Source organism: Hesperophylax consimilis, chromosome 30 (assembly GCF_061612785.1).
Source record: "Hesperophylax consimilis isolate HC1 chromosome 30, BYU_Hcon_1.0, whole genome shotgun sequence".
Lineage (NCBI taxonomy): Eukaryota > Metazoa > Arthropoda > Insecta > Trichoptera > Limnephilidae > Hesperophylax > Hesperophylax consimilis.
In genome coordinates this window covers 5,538,285-5,564,540 of record NC_142865.1, presented here as the reverse complement: position 1 = coordinate 5,564,540, position 26,256 = coordinate 5,538,285, and the positions used below count along the sequence as shown (strand labels likewise).

Here is a 26,256-nt window from a genome sequence, read left to right as displayed (position 1 = left end):
TCGACTTCCTCGTAATATTTCTGTGCTGATTGTGTTTAAAAAATGAGGAAAACTTTAAAAATAGATTTATCTCGGAAGAATATGAAACCTAGCATTGTTTTTGTTTTTTTTTTGATAATAATTATACAGGGTGTCCGGAAACTCGTAGTACAAGCGGGAAACTGGTGAATCTACATCACATTTGGAGTCGATTTTGTAGTATATTTTTTTTTATTTGAGCTTTCGTTATCGAGTAAATCGAGTTTGAAGTTGATTTTTTTTTTTTTTTTTTAATCAAATTCTTATAAATTATTACTGAAGATCAAAGTACCCAACTAATTAAAACTATTTGAAAGTAAAACAAATGAAGAAACTCGGATTTGAAGCATTATTTTGAAATCACCCTTCATTTAACCCGGTGTAATCATAAAATATTTCTGCTCTGCAGGGTTAAAACATCTGTTATTCAACCCTTAACACCAGAAAAAACTTTAACCCTAAAATAGCCGAAAAATTTTTTTTTTGATTTTTTTTTTTTTTTTTGAAAATGCTCAAATCAAAAAACTTTATTTTTTTTTGGGTTCCCCATGTGGTGTAGATTCTCCAGTTTCCCGCTTGTACTACGAGTTTCCGGACACCGTGTATATTATCATATTATGTAAACGTTCAAAGATGGTTTGAAAGGAAGATATATAATTAGATGTATAAATATTAATGTTAGAGGGAGCGAGCTCATATTAAAAAACGAAAATGATGAAAATATTTAATAAAACACGACTTGTTTGTAATATAATAAAAATCTCTCGACAAATGCTTTAGTTGTAGTTAAAGACACACTGTGAATTTTTTCATGCCTATAACATATTAAATAACAGAACAAAACGTGTTTTTAATAATTTTTGCAGATTACTTTTCATTTTTTTTCTATCGAGGGTGTTTCATGTAATTAAAGTTTCGGCATAACACAGGTATATATATTATCTTCAAGAATAACATATATTTTTTGGAACTTAAAGAGTTAACGAGAAACTTGTTATAAATCGGTAGAAATTGGGTATGCAGAGGCTTAAAACATTTTTTCACACTTTTTGGCGATGTTTCTTTCCTGCGTGTCAAGTGGGAATTTAAACCTTATCGCCACCTACATAAGGAATGATTCCAAAATGTTACACGACGTGGTGCATCGCTTTAAACACTTGTTGTTTCACAGAATTTGAAAATTCATCAAATTTAGTAAAGTTAATATTCAAGTACTGTGAAACAGCCGGCCCATGATGAAATTTCAAAGTTAATATTCAAGTGCTGTGAAAAAAGCGGCCCATGATGAAATTTCAAAGTTAATATTCAAGTGCTGTGAAACAACCGGAAAACGATGAAATTTCAATGTTAATATTCAAGTGCTGTGAAACAACCGGCAAATGATGAAATTTCAAAGTTAATATTCAAGTGCTGCCTTTCTTAAGTCTTTAAAAAGTATCAGGCCCATAGACATATGAATATTAGTAGACCTGCCCTAAGTGATTAAAAGCGTATTATTCCCCACTCCCCATACCGGTTCCATTGGAGCCGGCTGGGCTCGCGTATGGCTTCCCGTGAATCTTGAGAATGTGACGTCATCATTCTTGTTCGAACTAGCGTCGAGCTATGGTCGAGGCATTTTACGAAATAACACGGCAAAATGGTGGCTTGTGATATGAAAACTTATGAAAATAGATGTGAAAAAGAGAATAAACCCAATTGTCGTATTACATTCCATATGTAAGCATTATTTTAAGCTTATTCACATCGTATAATGTGGATCAGTTGTAGAAACATATACTATCACATCGAGATATATCTGTACGCATCAGTGGTTACTGGGAACTAAATTATGAACACTTATAAAAGTGTCTTAACTAAATACGTAAACAAAATATTCGACTCTGAAAATAGAAGAAATTTTTTTTTTGCCGAATTTGGACTTCGCAAATTTGTTCATAACGTGGCGAGTAATTTGCGCTCCCATGTAAAAATGTCTATTCATTCAAAAGCAGATTTTACTTTTAAGAACTAAATGGTGATATTATAATGCGAGATGCCTATATACTGTCAGATTGATTTATTGACGAATCACAGTCAGCTTTACCCCTTTCGTTCTTCAACAGTTGATTTTACCCCTCACCTTTAATTTCTAGTCTATATATTCATAATATGTCTGTGATCAGGCCTATAAAAAAATGCTTTGACGCGTAATATCTCCTACTTACGAACCTCTTTCGGATTTGCTTTTGTTTTGTTATTTATTCATATATATACGCCTAAAAAGGCTTTTACATAAAAGTGATACATGATGCAGTGTACATGGGAGAATATCTGTATTATACAGGAGATACTGACAGTAAATAGATGTAATCCATTGTAAAGTAGGTACCAAATACACAATTGTAAAATTGTGATTACAAGTATAGTGAGAAAATATTAAGAAATAATTAAAAAAAAAAAAAACTAAATATGAAGCAATATTAGTAAAACGTAATAGTAAAGTAAAAAAGAAATTACAACAACACTACATATAAGACAAATCATTAAAACTAATTTACCAACGCTACTCTAATTTGTAGGATTCGACAAAGTTTTGGTATAGATTATGCTTAATTCTATAAATGGAGTCAATACAAATGGTTGAAAATGAAGGTTTTTGACTGGGAAACATTATAAATATCTGTATAAGCGCCTGGCTTCATGTGGCAATTTCAACCTCATCGCCATCAGCGTTCTTACATCACGTGTTCTCCTTGGTTCGTAATCTTGTTCGAATTTTACTAATCTGATAATTACCCCTGGGTGTCTAGCATGGTCTATCGATAAAGATTTCATCGATAATGTCAATTTGGTAGGCCCGGAAACCATTTATTGGATAACCTAAACCTCTGACATAGGCCACCCCAAGTCGTTCGCTACTGCCGGAGATTTAGCAGGGGTGCCTGTGTTCAGGGTGCGTCTGTCCACCAGCTGCGTGGTGTGCCAGATCGGGAGAGACTGGTTTGGGGAGACCCTTTTGATCTCTCCAACTTGTCTCTCAAACCATCGAATTGCGCCGCAGTGCGAGAGATATATTCACATGACCATCACTCCTGGACACACTGATATCTAAATTCCTACCCAACCCTCATACCTTTTACCTTCCCAGAACTTCCTCCACAGAGCATCCTAAAATATGACATAGGCCCTAAGAGAAATTATCTTCCTCATGGCCTCCAGTGTGGGGTATCTGGAGCATGACTGAAAATTGCCAAAGGAACAAACAACAGTTTACAACGTGTTCTTCATTTATTCGACGTTAACTGTTATTTCTTCGTAAGCGATTCGAAACGGTGACAAGTTAGCGACATTATCTATTATTAGGCTAGGATTAGAAAAAGGCAAATACTCATATGATGAAATTGAACTAACTCTAAACCTCTCTCCTTTGGAAGTCCGTCGGGAAAGAAATGACCTAATTTGCTTCTTCAAAATTATAAATGGTATTATTGATTCACCTACTCTACTGCAACTCATTCCCTTCAATATCCCCTCGCACAGACTCAGAAATAATGAACTGCTCTTCCTCAACCATCATTCGACAAATTATGGATATTATTCACCATTGTCAAGAATGTGTAGACTGGTCAACTCAAGTCAAAACCTTAACTTTTTTGGGATAAGTCTGAATGATTTTTGCCGGTCGCTAAACAAGTGACAGAATATTATAAGTGTCCTGTGGTCCTGACCCACGGCGTAGTCTTGACTTGATTCGACTTGTCACTTTATTTTCTTATATTATATCTGCCTTATGTCTTTGCTTTCATATACCTTTGTCTACTCCTGTATTTTTCATTTTACTGTATTCGTGTTATTATTTTGTAATTTGGACGATGTCCGTTAATAAATAAATAAATAAATTATCGATAAAACCACTATCGATCAACCGTGCTGGATACCCCGATAATCTCAATACGAATCCCATTTGTTGCTAACACAACTTCCTGTACAAATTATTTTTTATCGTGAAACACGTTTTATTAATATGTTTTTTAATTACATGATTAAATCGTGAATAAAAACATAACCTTTTTATTGTTTTTTGTTATTATTACACTCGTTTCTAGCAGTTTTATAAAGATGTCGGTTTTTACCTTAGACATTCAAATTGATAAGGCTTTCCCTAACACAAAATCTGGGCATCATTTTGACGAACTAAAGGCAAACAACGTGGTAATATTTTTGGCACCAGGAGAGCAAAACTATGATATTGAAATAACCAGACCACGCGCAGAAAAGTAAAGTTCGCTAAAGCAAGACAAAGGTTTGCAGCCCTGTCCATTGTGTGACTTTTCTGCGCAGGATCTGAATGTTCATTCTTAAACGACCCAAAAATTGAGTAAGGCAGCTAAATTATCACATTTTTAATAGTGTCTAACTAAAATGTGTTACAAAATATTAAATTTTATAAACAAGCCCGAAAATTTGTTAACCCAATTTGGGGTTAAATTGTTTTTTACGCAGCCAACCTTATTGTAAAAAGAAGTAGTAATTCGTAAGCAGATTTTATTTTCAAGGAGCGAATGGTGATATTACCATGCGAGTTGCCTGTATACTTTCAGATTCATTTATTGAGAAATCACCAAATACGGGACGGTACCGACCTCCTCCGCGCAAGTTAGTTTGTCTCCCTTTCTCTGATTGGCTTGTCTATTAATTTGGAAGTGTATAATTATTTTATCGTGATTTATTTTTGGGGTATTACGCCGTGTTGCGCTGCCTCCTTTAGCCAACGTTTCGGACAGCATTACAGTGTCCATAATCAGGGCAGATGTGTGAATGTGATGATGGACACTGTAGTGCTGTCCGAAATGTTGGCATAATCTCTATCTCTAGATATTATAAAACAATGTTCATATAAAATACATGCGTTAGTATTTATGAAAATAAAAAAGTCTATGTTTTGTAATCAAGTCTTCAAAAAATATTTTCGGGCGCTTACATTGAACGCTGGCTAAACCTTATGAGATACGTCAAAATTATGTAGGTACTACGGAATTGTACCTATACCTTAAAAAGGCCTCACAATCTCAGAACTTTACCACAAACAATAGTCAGCTGGTATCTACTTGCAAAAAATATACAAAATGAATGACGAGAAGAATACAAGTTTAGTGAGAAACCAAGAAAAAGACAATAATAATATGATGAAAGGTGTAATAAATGATGATGATGGAACAAACGTCGGAATAACAACGACTGGTAATGTTGGTGTTCCAACATCAGAAAACAAAGATATCAGACCTGATGTAAGAGCAGATTCAACGCCAGTCAACAATTATTATCATCCTGAAACTGACGACGCAAGATCAGTGATGTACTTTGACCAAGAAAGTGACAATATGTTGGAAGATGATCATTTAAATAGTGATGCAGAAGAAACAAACATCGAAATATCTGATGATTTTGATGTTAAAACATTAGAAAATACTGTAATTACAGCATCTGAGAATGTGGATTTGGTTGAGAGTTATCCAGATTCAGGGATCAGCAATGATTTGGAGATAGTCAGTGGGATTAAAGCAATGAATGACTCGACTTTTTTAGTCGGAATGGACACCCCAGGGTCTGTAGGAGCTGAACAGGATAGTTTCCTTACTTCTGGAGATCCTGAAATAAGGAATGACGTGTTTTTTGGAAAATCTCCCGAAGTTTCCAGAGCAGAAAATGAAGGATTTGCTACACCGGCCCCTGTCACCAGTGCTCCACGAAAACATCGAACTTATGGTGAGTTACAAAAAAACTTAACTCAAAACTAACACATTCGTTTCCTCATCCTAATCAGGTCTGGAACCCATCGTTTCTACAAAGCGTCCCAATAACTTGCCCAACCTAATCTCTAAATAGTATACAATAAGGTACTATCCACGTCTGTCTGTTTGTGCGTTTAGTTCTTCTAAACTACGCAATGAATTTTGATAGGGTTTTCATTATCACTTAGAGAATTTCTTCCGGAAGGTTTACATGTATGATACATGCGTATTATATTTATGGAAAGTAGAGAGAAGACGATGTTTTTTGAACAAGTCGTGAACGTATATTTTCGGGCGCTACATTGTCGACGATGGCTAAACCTTATGAGATACACGAAAGTAATGTACTATGGAATTGTATATCTTAAAAAGGCCTACAGAAAAGTCCTCGATGGTATATGTCTATCTCCTAAGGATAACCCCCAGTAACGCCGGGTACACGTCAGATATAAATTCCTAAGACACATTAATTTTAAACTTGCATTGAAAGCATAAACTATAATTACTTGATGAAAAAATTAAACTTATTAAAACTCTCAGATCGAAGACCGACTTAATATTTATGTTCAAAATTGTAAATAGTAGAGTAGACAGCTCTGATTTAATTAACCTTATCAAGGGCGGATCCAGCTTTGGCGCCAGGGGGGGGTCACGTAGTCGTGGTCAAGTTTTTTTTTTTTTTTTTAAAGAAAGACAAACATTCCCGGGTTACGAATAACCCAACAATAACTCCTACCACCACCACAGAAAGCCGAAAATGCTTGCTTGTGTTGTGATGGAGGACTTAGGTCCGGTCAGTTACAGTTACAATAAGTTATAATTTAATTTTGATAATAATATATACAAGTAAAAAGTAGGTATTGTTGGATATGGTAACACTAGGTATATCATTAAGATTGTCTTTTGCTCCGCAAGCCCGGGCGGCGTAGGCTCGTGTAATGTCAATTGTCAACCAATACAGTACAGATTACAATTATTAATCGTGTTCTTATTTCACCACAATATAACATGGTGTCAGGTGTGTCTTCAACATAGTATTGTGTGTAGGAATCTTGCAACTTTTTGAATTTCCTTTTCCTCGTTGTAGTTATTCGCCATCATATATAAAAGAAATGATTGCTTAAAACGTTTCCACTCGCCAACCATATCCGTAGCATTCTGCATTTGCAGAATTTGACTCGACATTATTATTGTAACACTTTGCTTGTCACGACAAAATAGACAAATAATAACAGCTTGTTGACCGTTATTTCTTTGCTTCCTGGTAAAGAATTTGAATCGTTCCACTGTAATATTCACTGTAGGTATGAAGTGTCTATCCAGTCTATCGAAGAGTAGAATAATGCCTTCCAGCGTGCTCTTCTCAATAGTGAGGCCGAATGAATTAAAAATTTGAACTCCTTTAGGACCAATCGTGTGCAGCAAATGTTATTAATAAATGTAAGTACTGTACTTCCATATTTAAGAGGAATATAAACGCTGGAAATATTTCGATTCTTGTGCTTTATAAATTTTAAAACCGAGCGCCTTGCACCGTCATATTTTGGCCTGATTTGCACGAGGCAAGTAATTTGAAATAAATATTGTTGCCATGACGCGGTGCTTGCAATACGTAAGAAGCGCCCAGCGAGATCTCCGTTCGCCGATGCTTCCATACGCTTGTTAATACCTTGTTACCTGGTGGATGAATACCTTCCATTCTATTTTGCCAGCAGCGGCCGAGCCGGCAGCGTAGTCAATATTATCGACAATCCTCAAACTATGGGGAACGCTAATAAAAGTAAATATTTATAAAATTTGAATTGATTTTATTTATTTACAATCCAAACAAAAATATTCTGAAAGTGAATTATTAATAGGTACATATAAATATTAATAAAAAGAAACTTGATTAAGTTAAATATAATATGTATATATATTAACAAAATGTAACTAATACGTTCTTTTACAAAACTAGGTATATGTACTTTTATCAAATTTACATACACTTTATCAAATTTCCACATCTAAAATTTTTGTAAAATTTATTTACAAATAAATTTTTTGGAAACAAATCAACAAACCAATCTCAATATTAGAAATGATGATGGAACAACTCACAGCTAGGTTTAAATATATTCTACAATAGATGCATCAATTTATGGATACATACACTTAAAAAAAAGGTTAAAATAAATAACTTGCATCTACCTATGCTGAATTTATTCCAAAAAGAGCATAATTAAAACGAATACAATATATATTATTTTAAAACAAAAAGTAAAATTTCGACGGCCTCCATGGTAGAGGGGAAAGGCTGCCAGCTAGCGATCCGGAGATCGCGGGTTCAAACCCGGCAAACAAATATCAGTATTAGACATTATCAAGGAACTGCTCCCAGCTACATATATTAATAAAAAGAAACTTGATTAAGTGAAATATAATATGTATATATTAGTTACAAAATGTAACTAATACATACTTTTAAAAAACTAGGTATATGTATTTTTATCAATTTTACATACACCATACTAAAGGTCCCCATAAGGACGTCAACAACAGAAATTTTTAAGCATTTTGACGTTCCAAGTATACAGAAAATCTATGCCAAAAACATTCAGGTACACCACCTCAAAAATAATTCAGAAGTAAACACCTCACATACTTATAAAACCAGAGCCAAAGAAACAGACATACAAAATATACTAAAGTGTAACTCTACCTTTGGACAAAAAAGTTCTAATTTTTTAGCAATAAAGGTATATAACAAACTCCCACTTAGTATCAAACAAAATAAAACCAAAAATCACTACATTAAGGACATTAAATCTTGGCTTAAGGAACTACCGGAAAAAGAACTCACTAGCCTATTAAAAACATCGTCGTAGAAGTTTCTGGAAAACCTTACCCAAAACATGAAGTCGAACCATAGAAGTCGCTGAAAATTTATTCAAAACCTAGTCCCCCTCAGCACAGGATCTCCTAGTGAGGAGGACTATAAAAATCTATATCAATTAATCATATAAATATATATAATTCTTATAAAAATGTTTAAAAAATGTAATATAGTTACTAAATAAAAAAATAAAAATAAAATAAAAAAAACGTATAACTTCATCTTAAGTAACAAAATCAATTTTTCGTATACTTCTTCTCTCGAAACGCGTTATCACCTCATCTACTTCAATTGGTACGTTTTTATGAACGTGGAGAAGTGCCAGTCCGGTTAGGCGTTCAAAAATTCGCCGGATATCAAAGTTTTGCCGTATAAAAAAAATAATCAGTGTGGAATTTTACAAAATTAAGGGAACATAATCGGAGACGGAACATTTTCATGTAAATCATTCAAAATCCATCATTAAAAATAATACTATGCATTTCTAAAAAAAATTACTAACGTTTTCGTAATCTTAGTAAAAAAATCTATCCACACTTTTAGCCTTCATTTTAATTGATTCTGAAGAATTTGTTACAAATATTAAAAATGTGTCCACTTCCGAAGTTATTAATTCATCATCTAGAAAAATAAAATCTGGTACTTACCGCTAAGTCCGCTAACTTTATAGTTATACACGGGTTATAAAGTTTTAAAATCGTTGAACGTAAAATATATTAATTTTTTTATTAATCTAAAATATAAATAACTTGCATCCCTCGTGCGGCATAATTTTTTTTTTTTTAATTCAATTATAATTTCGCCGAAATAAATTAAAATGTTAGCCTTGGGCAAAACCTCGATGAACGAGGTTGTGTCTCGCCTTAAGAATTGCTTTAGGAAGTATAGGAAGGCTGGTAATTCGCGCGGGCGCGTTAGACCTGTCCAGACCTGTCAAAAAACTTCCGATAGAATAAGTTCTGTAACTTACTAAAATTACGTTAAGTGACTTTTGGTGTCGTTTACATAGGGAATTTGGCCAAACTAGCCTTCAAGAGCGATTTACAGGAAAAAAACTTACGAGTCTAACCCCAGCCTTAGAACATTAACAAATAACATTTGAGTTTAAACACACATACACTGGCATAATGAAGAAACTGATTAGATTACTTACCATTTATTGTAATTAATTGAATTTGCAGCAACAATTTTTAAGAACACTAATACTTATACTGGAACTTATTTTTTTAACTTAGTAAACAAATAAAAGTAAACACTTTATTAATAAAGTTTAGTCGTTCCGATTGAGGTTAGGTTTTGCTAGACGCTAGACGTTAGTCGAAACAAAGCGCGCGCAAGCGTCACACGTGGTTACACGAAATGTGTCAACAGCGCCCTTGAGGTGTTTTTGCACAAAAACGGCGCTATAAAAGTCATCCAGGTATTATTATTATTATAATAATATGAAAGGTGGCGGCCGAAGCGCGCGCCGGTGGCGGTGCGCGGTGACGCGGTAACATTCGAATTTTCGATGCGTTCGTTCCCGAATAATGCGTTTGCCGTCAAACAAAGTATTATATTAAATTAATTAAATATTGAAAGTACTTAAGGTGAGTTGGGGTAAGAGCACTGTATAAAATGAATAGATGAAGTTTAAAGTAATCCCATACGTCACAGCATTATCCCATCGCATTCAAATTTTTATACAAGGAATATTAACTATTCCTTAATCAAATTGTTTTATTGCAAGAAGTTAATCTGCTATTTTTATTACATTTTTAAGTATTCAAAAAAAAAAGGTCTTGATAGATCCACTTACCCCGCCTCCGGGGTAAGTGGATCTAACCTCAATATTTTGATTTTTGGCTAAACGAATAAAAATGTTTAATTGCAAATCCAATCAAACGCTCTAAACACACATTTTCGCCATTTAAAAATATTGAATATAGTGGAATATACATCATAAATCGAACATTATTTGGCAGATTGGGGTAAGTGCAACATTTTATGACTAGTGATGGGGCAACGAAAACAAACATTTTTTTATGTATTAGTATTATTTTTCACAATATTTACTAACAATTTTATTATAACAATATATATTTACTACTAATAACTGTACTTAATATGTTTTTATAGGAACTAATATTTTAGTTACTAGATTTTTTTTAAATTACACAATATATGGAAATAATAACGCCTTTGCGGAACCTGTTGTTTCCGACATTAAAATGATAAAAAAATAAAAAATAACATTTCTTTTACAGGTAAGAGTTTACCTCATACAAAATCCCTTATTGAACATTAAAACCATTAAAGGACATTTTGAAAACGAATTCTCCTCTTCTCCCAGTTAAGGGGTTTGGCAAAACAGATATAATATCTGCGTTATAAATATCGGATACGTCATCAACTTTCGGGAATGAAAATACGTTACGATTTTCTCTGGTTAAATGTGAAACCCTTCGTACATATTTGACTGTCTTCTTATATTCATCATTTTTATAATATTTCCTATGTAATGTTTGAGGCTCTTCTTCGCTATAAATTTAGTAAGTATCCAGTCACCAACTTTTGTCTCAACGTTTAAATTTGGTTGTACATCCAGTTCTTGCAAAATGCCATTAATGTCAATAGACAGAACATCATCTAAAGGTACGTTATTTGTATTGTCTTCCACGTCTTCCATTAATAGATTTTGGAAATAGTCGCATTCATCTTCAGAACTAGACTTCCAATCAGATTCGCTGACAGATGTTTCGGACGCCAGGCTAGGTTAGACTTCTTGCTTGAACTAATTTTCTTCTTCGAATCATTTAGTTTATTTTTTAAACGCTCTACGACATCATCGTATGTTATGACCTCCGCACCAGGTGCAACTTTCGTCTTTTTTTACTTTAGCAGGTTTGTTTTTTTTTTTGTATAGATCTCAGCATAAGCTCTTCAAATGATTGTTTGACCTTTACAGAACACAGAAAATCTGAATTAGCTGTTTTAATTATTCGGTCTTCTAAAATTGTAATCTTCTTCAACGGGTTAAGGGAGTGATTTTTGGTAGTATAAGTAGAAGACTCGGAATACTGAATTGGGTCATTTCCAACATGTGATACAAACTGTTCTTTAAAAGGTTTGACTTCTTTAGATGTGGAAGGAATGGCATAAATTTTTTCAATATTTTCTATTGATGATAGTGGATTTTCAGGTAATGTTTTTGTTGGTTGCGCATTCCAATTGTGACTTGGTTTATCTATTTTTATGTTTTCCTCATCAATACACATTTCGAAATAGGTAGTAGTTATTATTTCTATGTCTGATACTATGTTTCGTTTTTTTAAAGTAGTATGCACATCACTAGTAACATTTGCGTGCATACAAAAATATCAGGGGGAAGTGGATCTACAGTTTAGTAGCACTTACCCCAGCATGATAATTTATGGGGGAAGTGAATCTAGTCTCATAAATCACAATTCTTTAAGATATTCATAATGCAAATATATACACATCAAACCTCAATTCAATTATAGAGTACTCACCAATTTGTAACTTTCTAGCACAAGTTTTTGTCAAGTTATAGATAAATGAAGGCAGCGCTCACAACTCGCACGCAGACTAAAACCAACTACCAAAATTTGAAGCTCTCTAACAACTCTCTGTGGTTATGAAGCAGCTCCATCTATATGTCAGAATGAGGATTTAGCTAATTATATTACATTCTCATAGATAGCAGCGATTGAATATTGTATTCAAAGAAGGTAGAAGGCCTGGATGAACTTCCCCCAAAAATTCACTTACCCCAACTCACCTTAAATAAAATTTATATTGTGACAAAAAATATATAAAAACATTATGTTTAACAATTTTAATTAGTGGTCCACCTAGGTCCTGGATGGGCCCAGGACCTAGGTAGGCATGACCCCCCCTGGGCTGGGGCCCAGGGGGGGGGGTCATGACCACCGTGACCCCCCCCCTGGATCCGCCACTGCTTCGAACTTCGGCTAACTTCGTCGAGGACTTCGTCGAAGCGTCGAAGCGAGTAGTGTAGCGGCCGCTTAATGTACTGAAGTTTAAAAACTACGTCCCTGAATTCGGGATGTCCCCTTCGCGGCTCTTACTAAAAAGATTTTTCATATCTCATTCAAAAATACATATTATGATTATTTTGTGACGGTAACATGTCTTGTTAAAAATCATGAAAATATGCATGTGGCAAAATTGGCGTATCATGCAATATCTGTTATCAATAATACGTTGTATTAATGATATGATAATATGTGGGAACATTATGTTGAATGATATATCATTATAATGTTTCGTTATCATCTTTCGTCCGATAAGAAATGTAGTTAACATACACAGCAACAGTTTAATCGCTTAGCAAGTAATTCTTCAAATAATTATTATTTTTATTGGTCTATTGATGAAAAGATCCTAAGAATAAATTATTTATTTGTGTGAATACAGTTTTTATATGTTTTTAGGGGCAGGATCTTTGTAGGTAGGTACTAAGCAATTAGCTTGTAGGGGCAGCGCAAGATCTTTGTAGATAAGTAATGCTTTGATAGTTTGTGTTGAGAATTGTATTAGGTAATTTTTAGGCACCGTGCAGGAGACTTGTAGGTGCTACGCATGTAATTTGTAGGCACCGTGCAGGAGACTTGTAGGTGCTGCGCATGTAATTTGTAGGCACCGTGCAGGAGACTTGTAGGTGCTACGCATGTAATTTGTAGGCACCGTGCAGGAGACTTGTAGGTGCTGCGCATGTAATTTGTAGGCACCGTGCAGGAGTCTTGTAGGTGCTACGCATGTAATTTGTAGGCACCGTGCAGGAGACTTGTAGGTGCTGCGCATGTAATTTTTAGGCACCGTGCAGGAGACTTGTAGGTGCTGCGCATGTAATTTGTAGGCACCGTGCAGGAGACTTGTGGGTGCTACGCATGTAATTTGTAGGCACCGTGAAGGAGACTTGTAGGTGCTGCGCATGTAATTTGTAGGCACCGTTCAGGAGACTTGTAGGTGCTGCGCATGTAATTTGTAGGCACCGTGCAGGAGACTTGTAGGTTCTGCGCATGTAATTTGTAGGCACCGTGCAGGACACTTCTAGGTGCTGTGCAGGTAATTTTTAGGCACCGTGCAGGAGATTTGTAGGTGCTGCGCATGTAATTTGTAGGCACCGTGCGGGAGACTTGTAGGTGCTGCCCATGTAGTTTGTACAGCGACCTTGAGGTGATTTTGCACAAAAACGGTGCTATACAAATCATCCCAACATTATTATTGGTAGTGTTACCGTGTTTAGGCGGTTTTATTATAATAATTTGGTAGGCGGGTTTGGGTACCGCCGCCCCGAGAACCATTTATTGGATAACCAACACCTCTGCCATAGGTCACCTCAAGTGGTATGCTACTTTTGGTGACTTAGCAGGGGTGCCCGGGCTCATCGAGTGAGGAGTATTCAGGATGCGTCTGCACACCAGCTGCGTGGCATGCCAGATCGGGAGAGACTAGTTTGTGGAGACCCTTTGACCTCTCCAACTGGCATCTCGATCCATCGCCTTGCGCCGCAGTGAGAATGATATATTCATTCGTCCGTAACTCCTTGACACACTGATCCCTAGATTCCTATCCACCCCTCATACATATTTCCTTCCCAGAACTTCATCTTCTTCCTTTCCTTAAAAAGACCCTCCACACAGCATCCCCAAAGATGACATAAGCAATGAGGGAAATTATTTTCCCCAAGAGCATTTTCCAATTGGGATTAATCTATAAAAATGGGTCTAGTTATAAAGTTGTTGACATTTCTATAAAACTGCTTTATTTAGTACTTAGCCTAATAGAATTGGGTTTCTCTAAAGGTATTTAAGGCGATGCACTACGTCGTGTAATATTTTAAATTGAGCCGCTATCAATAACAACCCTTACGTAGATGGCGATAAGGTTTAAATTCCCGCTTAACACCATCCGCCTGTTTTGATTTATGCAAGAAAAAAACATGGTCACAGAGTGCCTTTTATTTTATTTTGTGGATGTTCAGGCATAAATATTTTTTTTCGATCATTTTATAAATAACTTAATTTGCCACATTATACAATAAAATCATAACCGAAAATGGGTTCGTAAGTAGGAAATTTTGAACTTTAAAGCAGTTTTCATAGGCCTTATAAATTATTTTTTTCCGGGCTTATAAAAAGACTTATGTAAAAAATACTCGATTATTATTTAAGGCCAGGATGTATTCTACTCGCAGTATTTAATTAAAGCATCTGGAATATTTCTAGGCGGCCAAATTTTCAAACCAAAAACACATGATTTTGCATTACTACGTATGGCATCGCCTTAAATAGTAACACAATATTTAACTTGTAATATATATTCACTTTCAATTTGTTTTTGTCGAGTTTTTTTATTTCAACATCATTCAATTAAGGCCCCCTAGTAAGCGTTCAAAGATGGTTTGAAAGGGAGATATGTAAATACGAATGTAAGAAGGAGCACGCTAATATTGAAATAACCATAATAATTAAGCGAAAATTGTGAAAATATTTAATAAAACACGACTCGTTTGAAAAAGAGCAAAAATCTCTAGAAAAATGCTTTAATTGCATTTAAAGATACACTGTGATTTTTTTCATGCCTATAACATATCAAATAACAGAACAAAACGTGTTTTTAATAATTTTCGGAGCTAGCTTTGCGATTTTTTTAATGGAGGAAATTTCATATAATTAACGTTTCGGCATAACAAATGTATAGATATTATTTTCAAATATAACATACATTTTTTTGAAACTTAAAAACTTAAAGAGTTAACGAGGAACTTGTTATAAATCGGTAGAAATTGGGTTTACGGGGGATTAAGAAAATGTTTCCATGAGGTATGTTACTTGTATCCAGAGATGTGCAAAATGGGTACCCAAAACCATTTGAAATGCAAAATGGGTTTTAGAAAAGCATTTCAAATGCAAAATGCAAAATACCTATTTTCAAAATGCATTGAAAATGGTTTCTCAGGTCAAACAATCAAAATAATTATAGAATTTGTAAACAATTTTGTCATTTAATAATGGACATCAATGTAGAACAAACATATTACATGATGGTAAATCCAAAAACACCACGACTACAGATTATGAAACCACAAAAAAATTTGCGCGGGACTAATGTTGCCAACGTAAAAACATAGAAACTGCTATCTAACATTTAATATTACAGCGTCATGGCCCCATGTTCAGTATTTGAATCAGTATTTTTTGTAATGGTATCACTCAATTGCCAAGGGAGCAACTTGACAAATATAAATTATCTCTCATAGCGAGGTTGAGAACCGACTGATATTTGGGGCTTATGAAAAAAAGATGAGTGGAGATAGTAGGAAGAATGTTGCAAAAAAGCATTTAAAATGCAAAATGTAAAATGGTTTTTAAAAAAGCATTTAAAATGCAAAATGGAAAATACCCATTGTGCTTTTTGCATTTCCATTTGAAATGGATTTATTTGAAATAAAGCACATCTCTGCTTGTATCAAACAATGTTTAGGAAAGATAGACTATATTAATTATTAATTCAATGATTACGTGTAAATAGGTATGGAGTTTTATCTGGAATAATCAAGTCTTAGCATTGAGAAGTCAAGGCCGAAAACCAGTACTTAGCGAATTAACTTCAGATGCATATCAAAGTATTCTGTATACAGAATACAGATTAACAGAGTGATGGCATTTGAAGTGACAGATATGCTATCTCTAAATGATATAAAATAAAGTCGCTATCCGCGTCTGTCTGTCTGCGCGCTTAGTTCTTCTAAACTACGCAACGGATTTTGATAGGGTTTCCACTATCATTTAGAGAATTTCTTCCGGAAGGTGTATAAATATAAAGCATGCATAGTATATTTATTGTAAGTTGAGCAACACCTGGTACACGTCAGCTAGTCTCTAAATAGTATTACATTTAGTCGCTATCCGCATCTGTCTGTTTGTGCGCTTATTTCTTCTAAACTGCTCAACGGATTTTGATAGGGTTTTCACTATCACTTAGAAAATTTCTTCCGGAAGGTTAACATATATGATACGTGCATATTATATTTATAGAAAGTAGAGATAAGTCGATGTTTTGTAAACAAGTCGAAAAAAAATATTTTCAGGCGCTTATATTGCTAACGCTGGCTAAACCTTATGAGGTACATCAAAATAATGTAGTACGGAATTGTATATCGTGAAAAGGCCTACAGAAACGTCCATCGCGGTATATGTCTATCTCTTAAGAATAACCTCCAGTAACGCCGGGTAAAGTTTGTTTATATTAAAGCTCGTATCAGTATTTACCCGACAGACTTACCAGCGATTGCTGGGTTTATTTGAAATCTAAATCAACCCGTACAAAGCAAATTATTTTTGGGCCGGCGAATAGCCAATTTCAACATATATTTTTTTTTGGTTTGTTTGAGGATTGAACCTTCCTCCCCAGGGAGTGGAGTCAAATCCCGATTGGTTAGGGCCAACATTTATTACGTATGTTAACTGCTGTAATGTCTTCCAAGTTCAGAGAAAAGCTTATATATCCGCGTGTCTGTGCGTGATTGCCACCAAAAGTTGCTATAACGTATTGTCATTGACAACGAGTCTATATTTCAAGTTTCAGCTCGATCGGATGTCGGGAAATGAGTTTATTTTCGCTTACAAGATTCATTCACGGAAAGAAAATTTAAATTCAATAAGATTTATTTACAAAGTGCACTTTGGTCTCCGCAGACATTTGTTTACAATAAAAAAAAATCATTATATTATAATATCGTTACCACTTACGATAATCTAATCCCACTGCCTATGCTTGTACCACGCGATAAAATAATAATAATTGGATAATTTGTACAGCACCGTTTTTTTGTTAAAAATCACCTCAAGGGCGCTGTACGAAAATGACCTCCTAGGCTCTATCTAATTAATTACAGATACAAAAAACACATTCTTATTTACCTAGCAGCATTTAAATTTATATTTTTTTCTGCATTTTCGAAGTCTCCTGTAGCCATAAAAAAATAGATCAATTAATGTTCTCTCCCACTCAGTTAAAATCAAATATTTTCTTACATTATAGCTGTTTAAAAAAAGTCTAACTAACTAACCATCACGCCGTTCCCCGCAGGGATAGGCAGAGAGGACGGACCGCTAAACAAATCGGTCTTGGCACACACTTCTTGCCTCATTCACATTCATACATACTCTTCTATTATTGTGACTCTTGACATGACCCGACTCAAGTATCTGATTCACTTGGTCGTGCCATGTCTTCCTCGGGCGTCGCCGACTTCTGCTACCATTCACATTTGCAACGTATATTCTCTTTACACTCCTTTCTTCGCTCATTCGCTCTACATGCTCAAACCATCTAAGCGTCCCTTTCTTGATCTTACTTATTACGCTTACATCAGCCTTGCACTCTTTGCGGATCTCTACATTCATCACAAGATCATACATGGTTTTACCACACATACGCCTCAGGGATCTCATTTCAACAGCATTCAATCTACTTTCATCCTTTCTTTGCTAGTTCCATGCCTCACTTCCATACATCAGGGTAGGTACCAGCACTCCATTATGGACTGCTAACTTCGCTTCTTTGGACAATTTTTTGTTAGCGCCAACTGCATTCAGTCCTCCATTAATGGAGTTACCTGCATTTACCCTTCTTTCAATATCTCTGTCATCCTTCCCATCTCTCTAGAATATACTTCCTAAATACACAAACTCATCCACCTGCTCCAAGTATCAGTTTTCAATAAATCGTAAATCTAACACCAAATGTTTCTCATCTGTGGCCATACACGAAAAAAATGTAACACATTTTAACCTACACCACCCTGTTTATATATTTTTAATAAAATATTCAAATAGCAATGTAACAATATTTTTTTAAACTATCAATCAATCAATCTACTTTGAAATTTATACCATAAGATACGATTGTTCACACAAACATTGTATGACAGGTGCCATTTTTTTTCTTTCTTCTTTTCAATTGATAAATTGAGCTACAAGCCAAAAATGAGTATATTCTTTGTATATCTTATATTGTAGGTAAGGCATTAAAATCGCTTGAAAAACGGAGTCTAGAAATGTTCGATTTCAAGCACAAAACTGGTTTATATTTATTTTGTAAATAATTTTATGAGAAAGCAAAAAAGTTAACCAAGATAAAATGTCACAGATAATCTTAGCTATAATACTGTATTTTTTTAAAGTTTTTTTCCTTTACGCGTTCATACATTTATATCGAAAATATATTGTTTTTAGTAGATTACATTTATATTTTTTATTGAGTAATTGATTTTTTTATTTGCATTCTACTCGAGCGAAATGATAGGAAAACCTTCAATTTATCTAAAGCATATTTTTTGGTATTCATAATGTACACCAATTCGTTATAAAGATCAATCAAAATAGTGATTTGAAAAAAATGACGCAGGGCCTCCTGTGCAGAGCTAATGTTTAAAAAAAAAAGGTGAAGTCCTGAGTTCAATTTTTAGATGCGACCGAATCATATTTATGGTTTTTCTGTTTCAATTTTCTTTTCAGAATCGCTAATATAGTCTTCAATGATTAAATATTACAATTTGATGTTTAACTCAGTAAATTATTCCAAAAATACAAAGTATCAGAATTTATTGTAAGTATGTTATTTTTAGCTTGGTACAAAATTTGTTTCGCCAAGAGTCAAGTCGTGTTTTTACAATGACCTCGTACCTTGAATACACGTGTCACGTTAAATGTTTCTTGTTATTTAGTCATTGATTTGCAAACAACTAGATACATGGGCCAGTATTATTAAGTTATACATCAAGTAAGCTAACATCACCCTGAATGTTAATAATAATAATCTATAAAAAAATTAATAACAATACATTTTAAGTTTTTCTTTTATGTAATAAAACAGTTTTTTTATTTATTTATTTTGTAAGAAACAAACAGCTTTTACATAATTTATACAATGATAGATATAAATATACAAGTTAACTGAAGTCAAGCCACAGAAGTTTCTTATGTTAAAGTTCATTGGAAATGAAGTTTTATTATCTTAAAATTAATTTGGTGTTAAAGGAAGAGGAAAATAGGAAGAGGATAGGAGATGCTGCCGATACATTCCATACTCTCATATTAATAATCGATCGTACGCATTACTTCATATCGATATTACCAAAAATGTCAATGCTGTAAAATTTTGTATTATATTGTGCACATATACGAGGAATTGGGGAATTTTTTCGAATGTTTTTTCTACACGAGGGTAGATAAAATAAATCAGATTGTCGAGTTGATCTAGACGGAATATGAAGATTTATTTTTAAGGCGATGCACTACGTCGTGTAATATTTTTAATTGAGCCGCTATCAATAACAACCCTTACGAAGATGGTGATAAGGTTTAAATTCCCGCTTAACACCATCCGCCTGTTTATTTTTTTGATTTATGCACGAAAAAAACATGGCCAAAATGTGCCTTTTATTTTATTTTGTAGATGTTCAGGCATAAATATTAAATTTTGTGTCGTACATTTTATACATAACTTAATTTTCCACATTATACAATAAAATCATAAACGGAAATGGGTTCGTAAGTAGGAGATTTTGAACTTTAAAGCAGTTTTCATATCCTTTTTTTTCTGGGCTTATAAAAAGACTTTTACAGATCTAAAAAATACTGGATCATTTTAAAGGCCAAGATGTATTCTACTAGCAGTATTTAATTAAAGCATCTGAAACATTTCTAGGCGACCAAATTTTCAAACAAAACACATGATTTTGTATTACTACGTATGGCATCGCCAAGTTCTGGTGAGTCCAGACCATTATTTAGGATTTTAAACAATAATATTTGATCAAAAATTAGACGTCGTGTTTGGAGGGAGTTAAAATTATGAAATTTAATGGATTCGGTATAATTTGAGAAGTGTAAGTTTAGTTTATAATTTATGTGTTTAAAGTTTTTTTTTAATTCTCTCTATTCTTTCGATATGGGCTTGATATAAAGGAGCCCAGATCGGTGTACAGTGTTCCAGGTGCGGGTGAATATATGAGGTGTAAAGGGAATATAGAGTGTTTATGTTGTGGAAGGGTTTTGCTATGCGAATTATAAATCCCAGCATTTTATTGGCTTTGTTAATGATGTCATCAGTGTGTTGGATAAAGTTTAATTTAACATCCAGTGTTACCCCAAGGTCCCTGATATATTTTAATTCATTGATGTGTGTGCCGTTTAGTGTGTATATAAAAGATATTTTATTTTTATTACGTTAAATGTTAATTTATTGCATTTTGCGATGTTAATAACAAGTTTGTTTAATTCGCAATAGACAAAAGAGACGATGGAGGTCCTCTTGAAATTTAATGCAGTCGTTGATTGATTTAATAACTGAGTATATTTTTTTATCATCTGCATGCTAGGTAATTAGCATGTAAATAGTACAATGTATATACACATTAAATAATAATCATCATGAATATCAATGATATAAGTTATTTATTTTTATTTTGTCATGTAAAACTATATCGGGTCTTTTATGACTAATCCTTCGGTCTGTTAGTATAGTTATATCATAATATATTTTATAAAATTAATTTGGTTCGTATATTACGGAAGTCAATCAAGTTATGTGTAACTACCAAACTTTGGTGAATTATTTTTAAAACTTGATTGTGTCTTAATGATTGTAAACTCGGACGGCGCTAATACAGAACATCCAGATATAATATGTCGTATTATTATTATTATTATTTATGCACCTTAGTTACTCCTTGATTATTTTTTTGTTGAATTATAAAAGTTTTTAATTTATAAATAATTGGTTTAGTTTATTAAAAACGCTACACACGTTAATGTAATAATTAAACTATTTTATGATAATTTACTTTATTTTATACAAATTAATTTTTTATTCCTAATTATTCTATTACCCAATAAGGTGAACTGGTGTTTATAATAATAACGAATGTTTTATAATAATAACTAGTTAATGTACTTATACACAGACAAAACGCTTTTATATTCAGAGCGTGTAACTTATACACGGTGTCCGGAAACTCGTAGTACAAGCGGGAAACTGGAGAATCTACACCACATGGGGAACCCAAAAAAACATAAAGTTTTTTGATTTGAGCATTTTCAAAAAACAACCAAAAAAATATATTTTTCGGCTATTTTAGGGTTAAAGTTTTTTCTGGTGTTTAGGGTTGAATAACAGATGTTTTAACCCTGCAGAGCAGAAATATTTTATGATTACACCGGGTTAAATGAAGGGTGATTTCAAAATAATGCTTCAAATCCGAGTTTCTTCATTTGTTTTACTTTCAAATAGTTTTAATTAGTTGGGTACTTTGATCTTCAGTAATAATTTATAAGAATTTGATTAAAAAAAAAAAAAAAAAAAAATCAACTTCAAACTCGATTTACTCGATAACGAAAGCTCAAATAAAAAAAAAATATACTACAAAATCGACTCCAAATGTGATGTAGATTCACCAGTTTCCCGCTTGTACTACGAGTTTCCGGACACCCTGTATAATAAGAATTTTAATGATATTGATATATTTTCGTTTAGTTTAGGAACAGTTAAAAATATACATCAGCTATTATTAAATAATTATTTATAACATACTGCAAGTTATCATGTTGTTGATATGAACCCTGTCCAATTGCATGTGATTCATTGTATAAACATTTGTTGAGTTTAGTTGTAGGTATATACATATATTAGTGATTATTGGTGTAGTCAGTGAGGATAAATTGATATATTGTTGTTTATTTCTGTTCTTATATCCTATTTTATTTTAATTTTATTTAATATTTACAAATTTGTATTTTAAGTAAATATTTTTAGCCCACGAGTACTGGGCCCTTAGTTTGTTATAATAATAATAATAATATTTGAATGATTTTTATAGCGTCGTTTTTGTGCAAAATCACCTCAAGGGCGCTGTACAAGTATATAATACACTTCTACTTACTATATATGGAGATAGGTTCCATGATAACTCAACACAGTGACAATTCAACACACCTTTAAAAAGTGATATAAAGTCATTAGAAACGATGAAAAAAATATTTTTTTAACCTTACCTACTTCACCCAATCAATAAAGTTTTTGTTTCATAACTTTCCATGACTTTATATAACTTTTTAAAGATGTGATGAATTATCATTGTGATGATTTATCCGGTCAACATGGAGATAATATACAGTACCATACTTACCTGGCAGGTCATTTGAGATTAACACTTAAGTTTATTAGTGAAATTTATATACAGGATTTAGGACATAATTAGATATAACTGGAGTTTCTCTCAGGAATGGTAAATTTAATTTAAGGGTATGACAGCTTAAAAAGGTATGTTTTAAGTTTAGACCTGAATTCTGTTGGACTTGTTATGGATCTTAGTTCCGGAGGGAGTTTATTCCAAGCCTTCGGCCCAGATACTCCGAAAGCGCGATCACCAAACTTAGTATTTGGCTTGCGCTTAGGTTCCATCAGTCTGCCTACAGCTGATGATGTTGCTGATCTAAGAGTTGACTGCCTCAGACCAGTGTTTTCCGGGACGCATAGTTCAGAGATGTAGGGTGGGGCCATTTCATTGATGGATTTAAACACCATCCAGCACAATTTGTACTGGATTCTTTCAGGGCACTTTAGCCAGTGAAGGTTACGTAGGTGTTCTGAAATGTGTGAATATTTAGAAACCCCGGTTATTACACTGATTGAAGCTTGTCAATTTGATATTTTGGAAGGCTAGCATAAATGCCGTTGGAGTAATCGTTATAATTATATGTTCACGTGAAAACCTGTCAATAGATTTTATTCGTATTGTTTATAAGTTTATTATTTAAAGATGTAAAAAAATCTATTGGTTTTCCTAAATAAATAAAATAAAATATGTACTTGTCTATTTTTAAATTCGTTAATTTTCATTATCCTGATGAAGAAATCATTGGCTTTGAATCATATAGATTATTAGTAATTAAAAGTGATGTAAGGCTTTAGTTTCATTAAAATTTAAAGAGAGTTAAAACCTTTATAATAAATATTGTTTTGGAATAACGAGAAATTTGTCTTAGGAAGCCTAAAATCTTTGCAGCTTCTCGTAGGATAGCCATGGCCTGTACTGTTAATACTAGTACTTTTTAACGGTGACCGGGTAACTCCTCAAAATGACAATTCAACGCACCTATAAAAAGTGCTATAAAGTTATGAAAAGTGCTATAAAGTTATGAAAAGTGCTATAAAGTTATGAAACAAAACCTAGGTTAAGGCGACACAATACCCTGATAACGGGGATTTGCCCCGACGCTCACATTTTAATTATTTCTGATGAGCTTATTACTAAAATCTTAAATGTTTCTAGAGGGATTCGAAGGGATGCAAGTTATTTATATTTAAGATTAATAAAAACAGGACCTTACAATTAAATATATTATGTAAAACGATAAGTACATTTTATTAAATGTAAAATGTTGTAAGATAAGCGGCAAGTACCAGATTTTATTTTTCTAGACGATGAATTAGTAACTTCCCGACGACTCCCTCACAAAAGATTAGAGATTTTATTAATGTATTCATAAGAATTAATTAAAATAAAAACACTCGCGAAAATTCAATTTCTGGCCAGATACACGAAAGTCGACCGCCAGTACTCCAAAACTCTGGATTGTTCGTAGTATATTTGTGTGCGCGTTGGTAAGGAGTTATTACGTAATGACTCAGACGCCGCCAAAGTTCCGGCCTGTAAGGTTGTGTGTCATCCGGCCCGTCGCTGCGGTCATTTCTTTTGCGTATTATTTTATTTAATCAAACGATTACTTTGAAATCTATTAGTGAAATTTTCTTTTTTTTATAATTTAACTTCTTCCTCAAGTGAGTAAAGGTTTTTTATATAAATAATAAATATAAATATAAATAATAACCAATACAAAAGAATACATTATTAAATGCGTAAATGTGTAGGCACTTGAGAAAAAAGATGACACTAAAGTATTGTCGTTATGTTATTATGTATCATTTCTAGCCCAAGTAGACTTTTTAACTATTAATCCGTTTTTTACGACACTTGGCGAGCTGGCTGTCAATCAGCGGCACAGAATGTTATAGAGTGGCCCCTTCACTAGAATCGTTTTCCTTTATTTACGCCCTACTGGGCTTTTACATAAATTTCTAACTATACAGTCGTTGTATAGTTAGAAATAGAGTAGTTGTAACAATGGTATATCTAATAAATTATGGTAAAATAAAAGGAGTTTTTTACTAAGGAGTGGTATTCTCTTATATTTCAATTAAGTGTTTGTGAAGAGTTCGTTTCATTACTAATACTCCAGGGCAATTAGCGATTCGCGATCGTAATTATTCCGGTAGTCCCAATTTTTTTTATATGTTTTATAAACTGGTCCCCTGATGTAAAATCTGAATTTCCGACCATGGCACACCTGTGCTCGCGCCGCCATTTTGAAAAAAACCGGCCGAAATCGCTCCAAAATCTAGTTTTTCCAAAATATCTCATTTCCAATGCAGATTTTGGCTAAATTAGCTAAACAATTAAAGTAGAACATAAAATTACTTACAATTTTTGCGAAAACAATTTTCTTCAATCTCTAATAGGTACCGAGGTAGAAAGTCGTAAAGGTGCGTATATTTTTGAAAAAAACAAGTTTTTTGCGCGACTAGCTTTGGTTTTTTGTAAATATCTCGTTTCCAGTACAATTTTGTGAAAAAATTATTGATACTAATTTTGTAGAAAATAAAATTTCATAAAATAAATAGGTATTTAATTTATGTGTTTTAACTCTAATATGTATCCAAGCTCTAATCCACCAAAACCAGTTAAATTACCCAACAACAAATTTTTGAAATTCGAAAGTTTTTTTTTCCATAAAACAAAAACTCTACATCGAAAGTTTTTCTCCATACAGACAATTAGACATATGTCACCTATAAAGTACCTAAAGTCATTCGAATATTAAAAAGAGTCATTAATCTTTTAAGTTTAGATTGTTAGATCATTTGTTGTAGATAGAATTGTGCAATTATCTCCCTAAGTTACTGCACTTACTTACGTTGAAATGATTTTCAATTTTAAGGTAAAATTGAACCAATTTATAATAAATCTCTTGGCTAATATATATACTTACGTTTCAGTTAAATATGGGAAAACAGAAGACAAAAGGAGTTTTATCCCGAACAAAATTACGGCACCAAGGAAAATGTTTAACGTATAAATAAATAACGTATAAAAATATAAATTATATACCTATTTATTTTATGAAATTTTATTTTCTACAAAATTAGTATCAATAATTTTTACACAAAATTGTACTGGAAACGAGATATTTACAAAAAATCAAAGCTAGTCGCGCAAAAAACTTGTTTTTTTCAAAAATATACGCACCTTTACGACTTTCTACCTCGGTACCTATTTGAGATTGAAGAAAATTGTTTTCACAAAAGTTGTAAGTAATTTTATGTTCTACTTTAATTGTTTAGCTAATTTAGCCAAAATTTGCATTGAGAATGAGATATTTTGGAAAAACTAGATTTTGGCGCGATTACAGCCGGTTTTTTTTTAAATGGTGGCGC

The 26,256-nt window shown here is 33.3% G+C and overlaps 1 protein-coding gene across 1 annotated transcript in view; it reads left to right on the top strand.

The window, feature by feature from the left end:
* The first annotated feature begins 5,273 nt into the window (after positions 1-5,273).
* Positions 5,274-26,256, top strand: part of LOC149409561 (ribosomal protein S6 kinase alpha-5-like) — a 157,292-nt gene continuing 136,309 nt past the window's right edge. Inside the window, exon 1 of the mRNA XM_089649684.1 lies at positions 5,274-5,766. Within this exon, the coding sequence (XP_089505810.1) occupies positions 5,355-5,766 (412 nt within the window). The 5' untranslated portion in view covers positions 5,274-5,354. The remainder of the gene's footprint in view (positions 5,767-26,256) is intronic.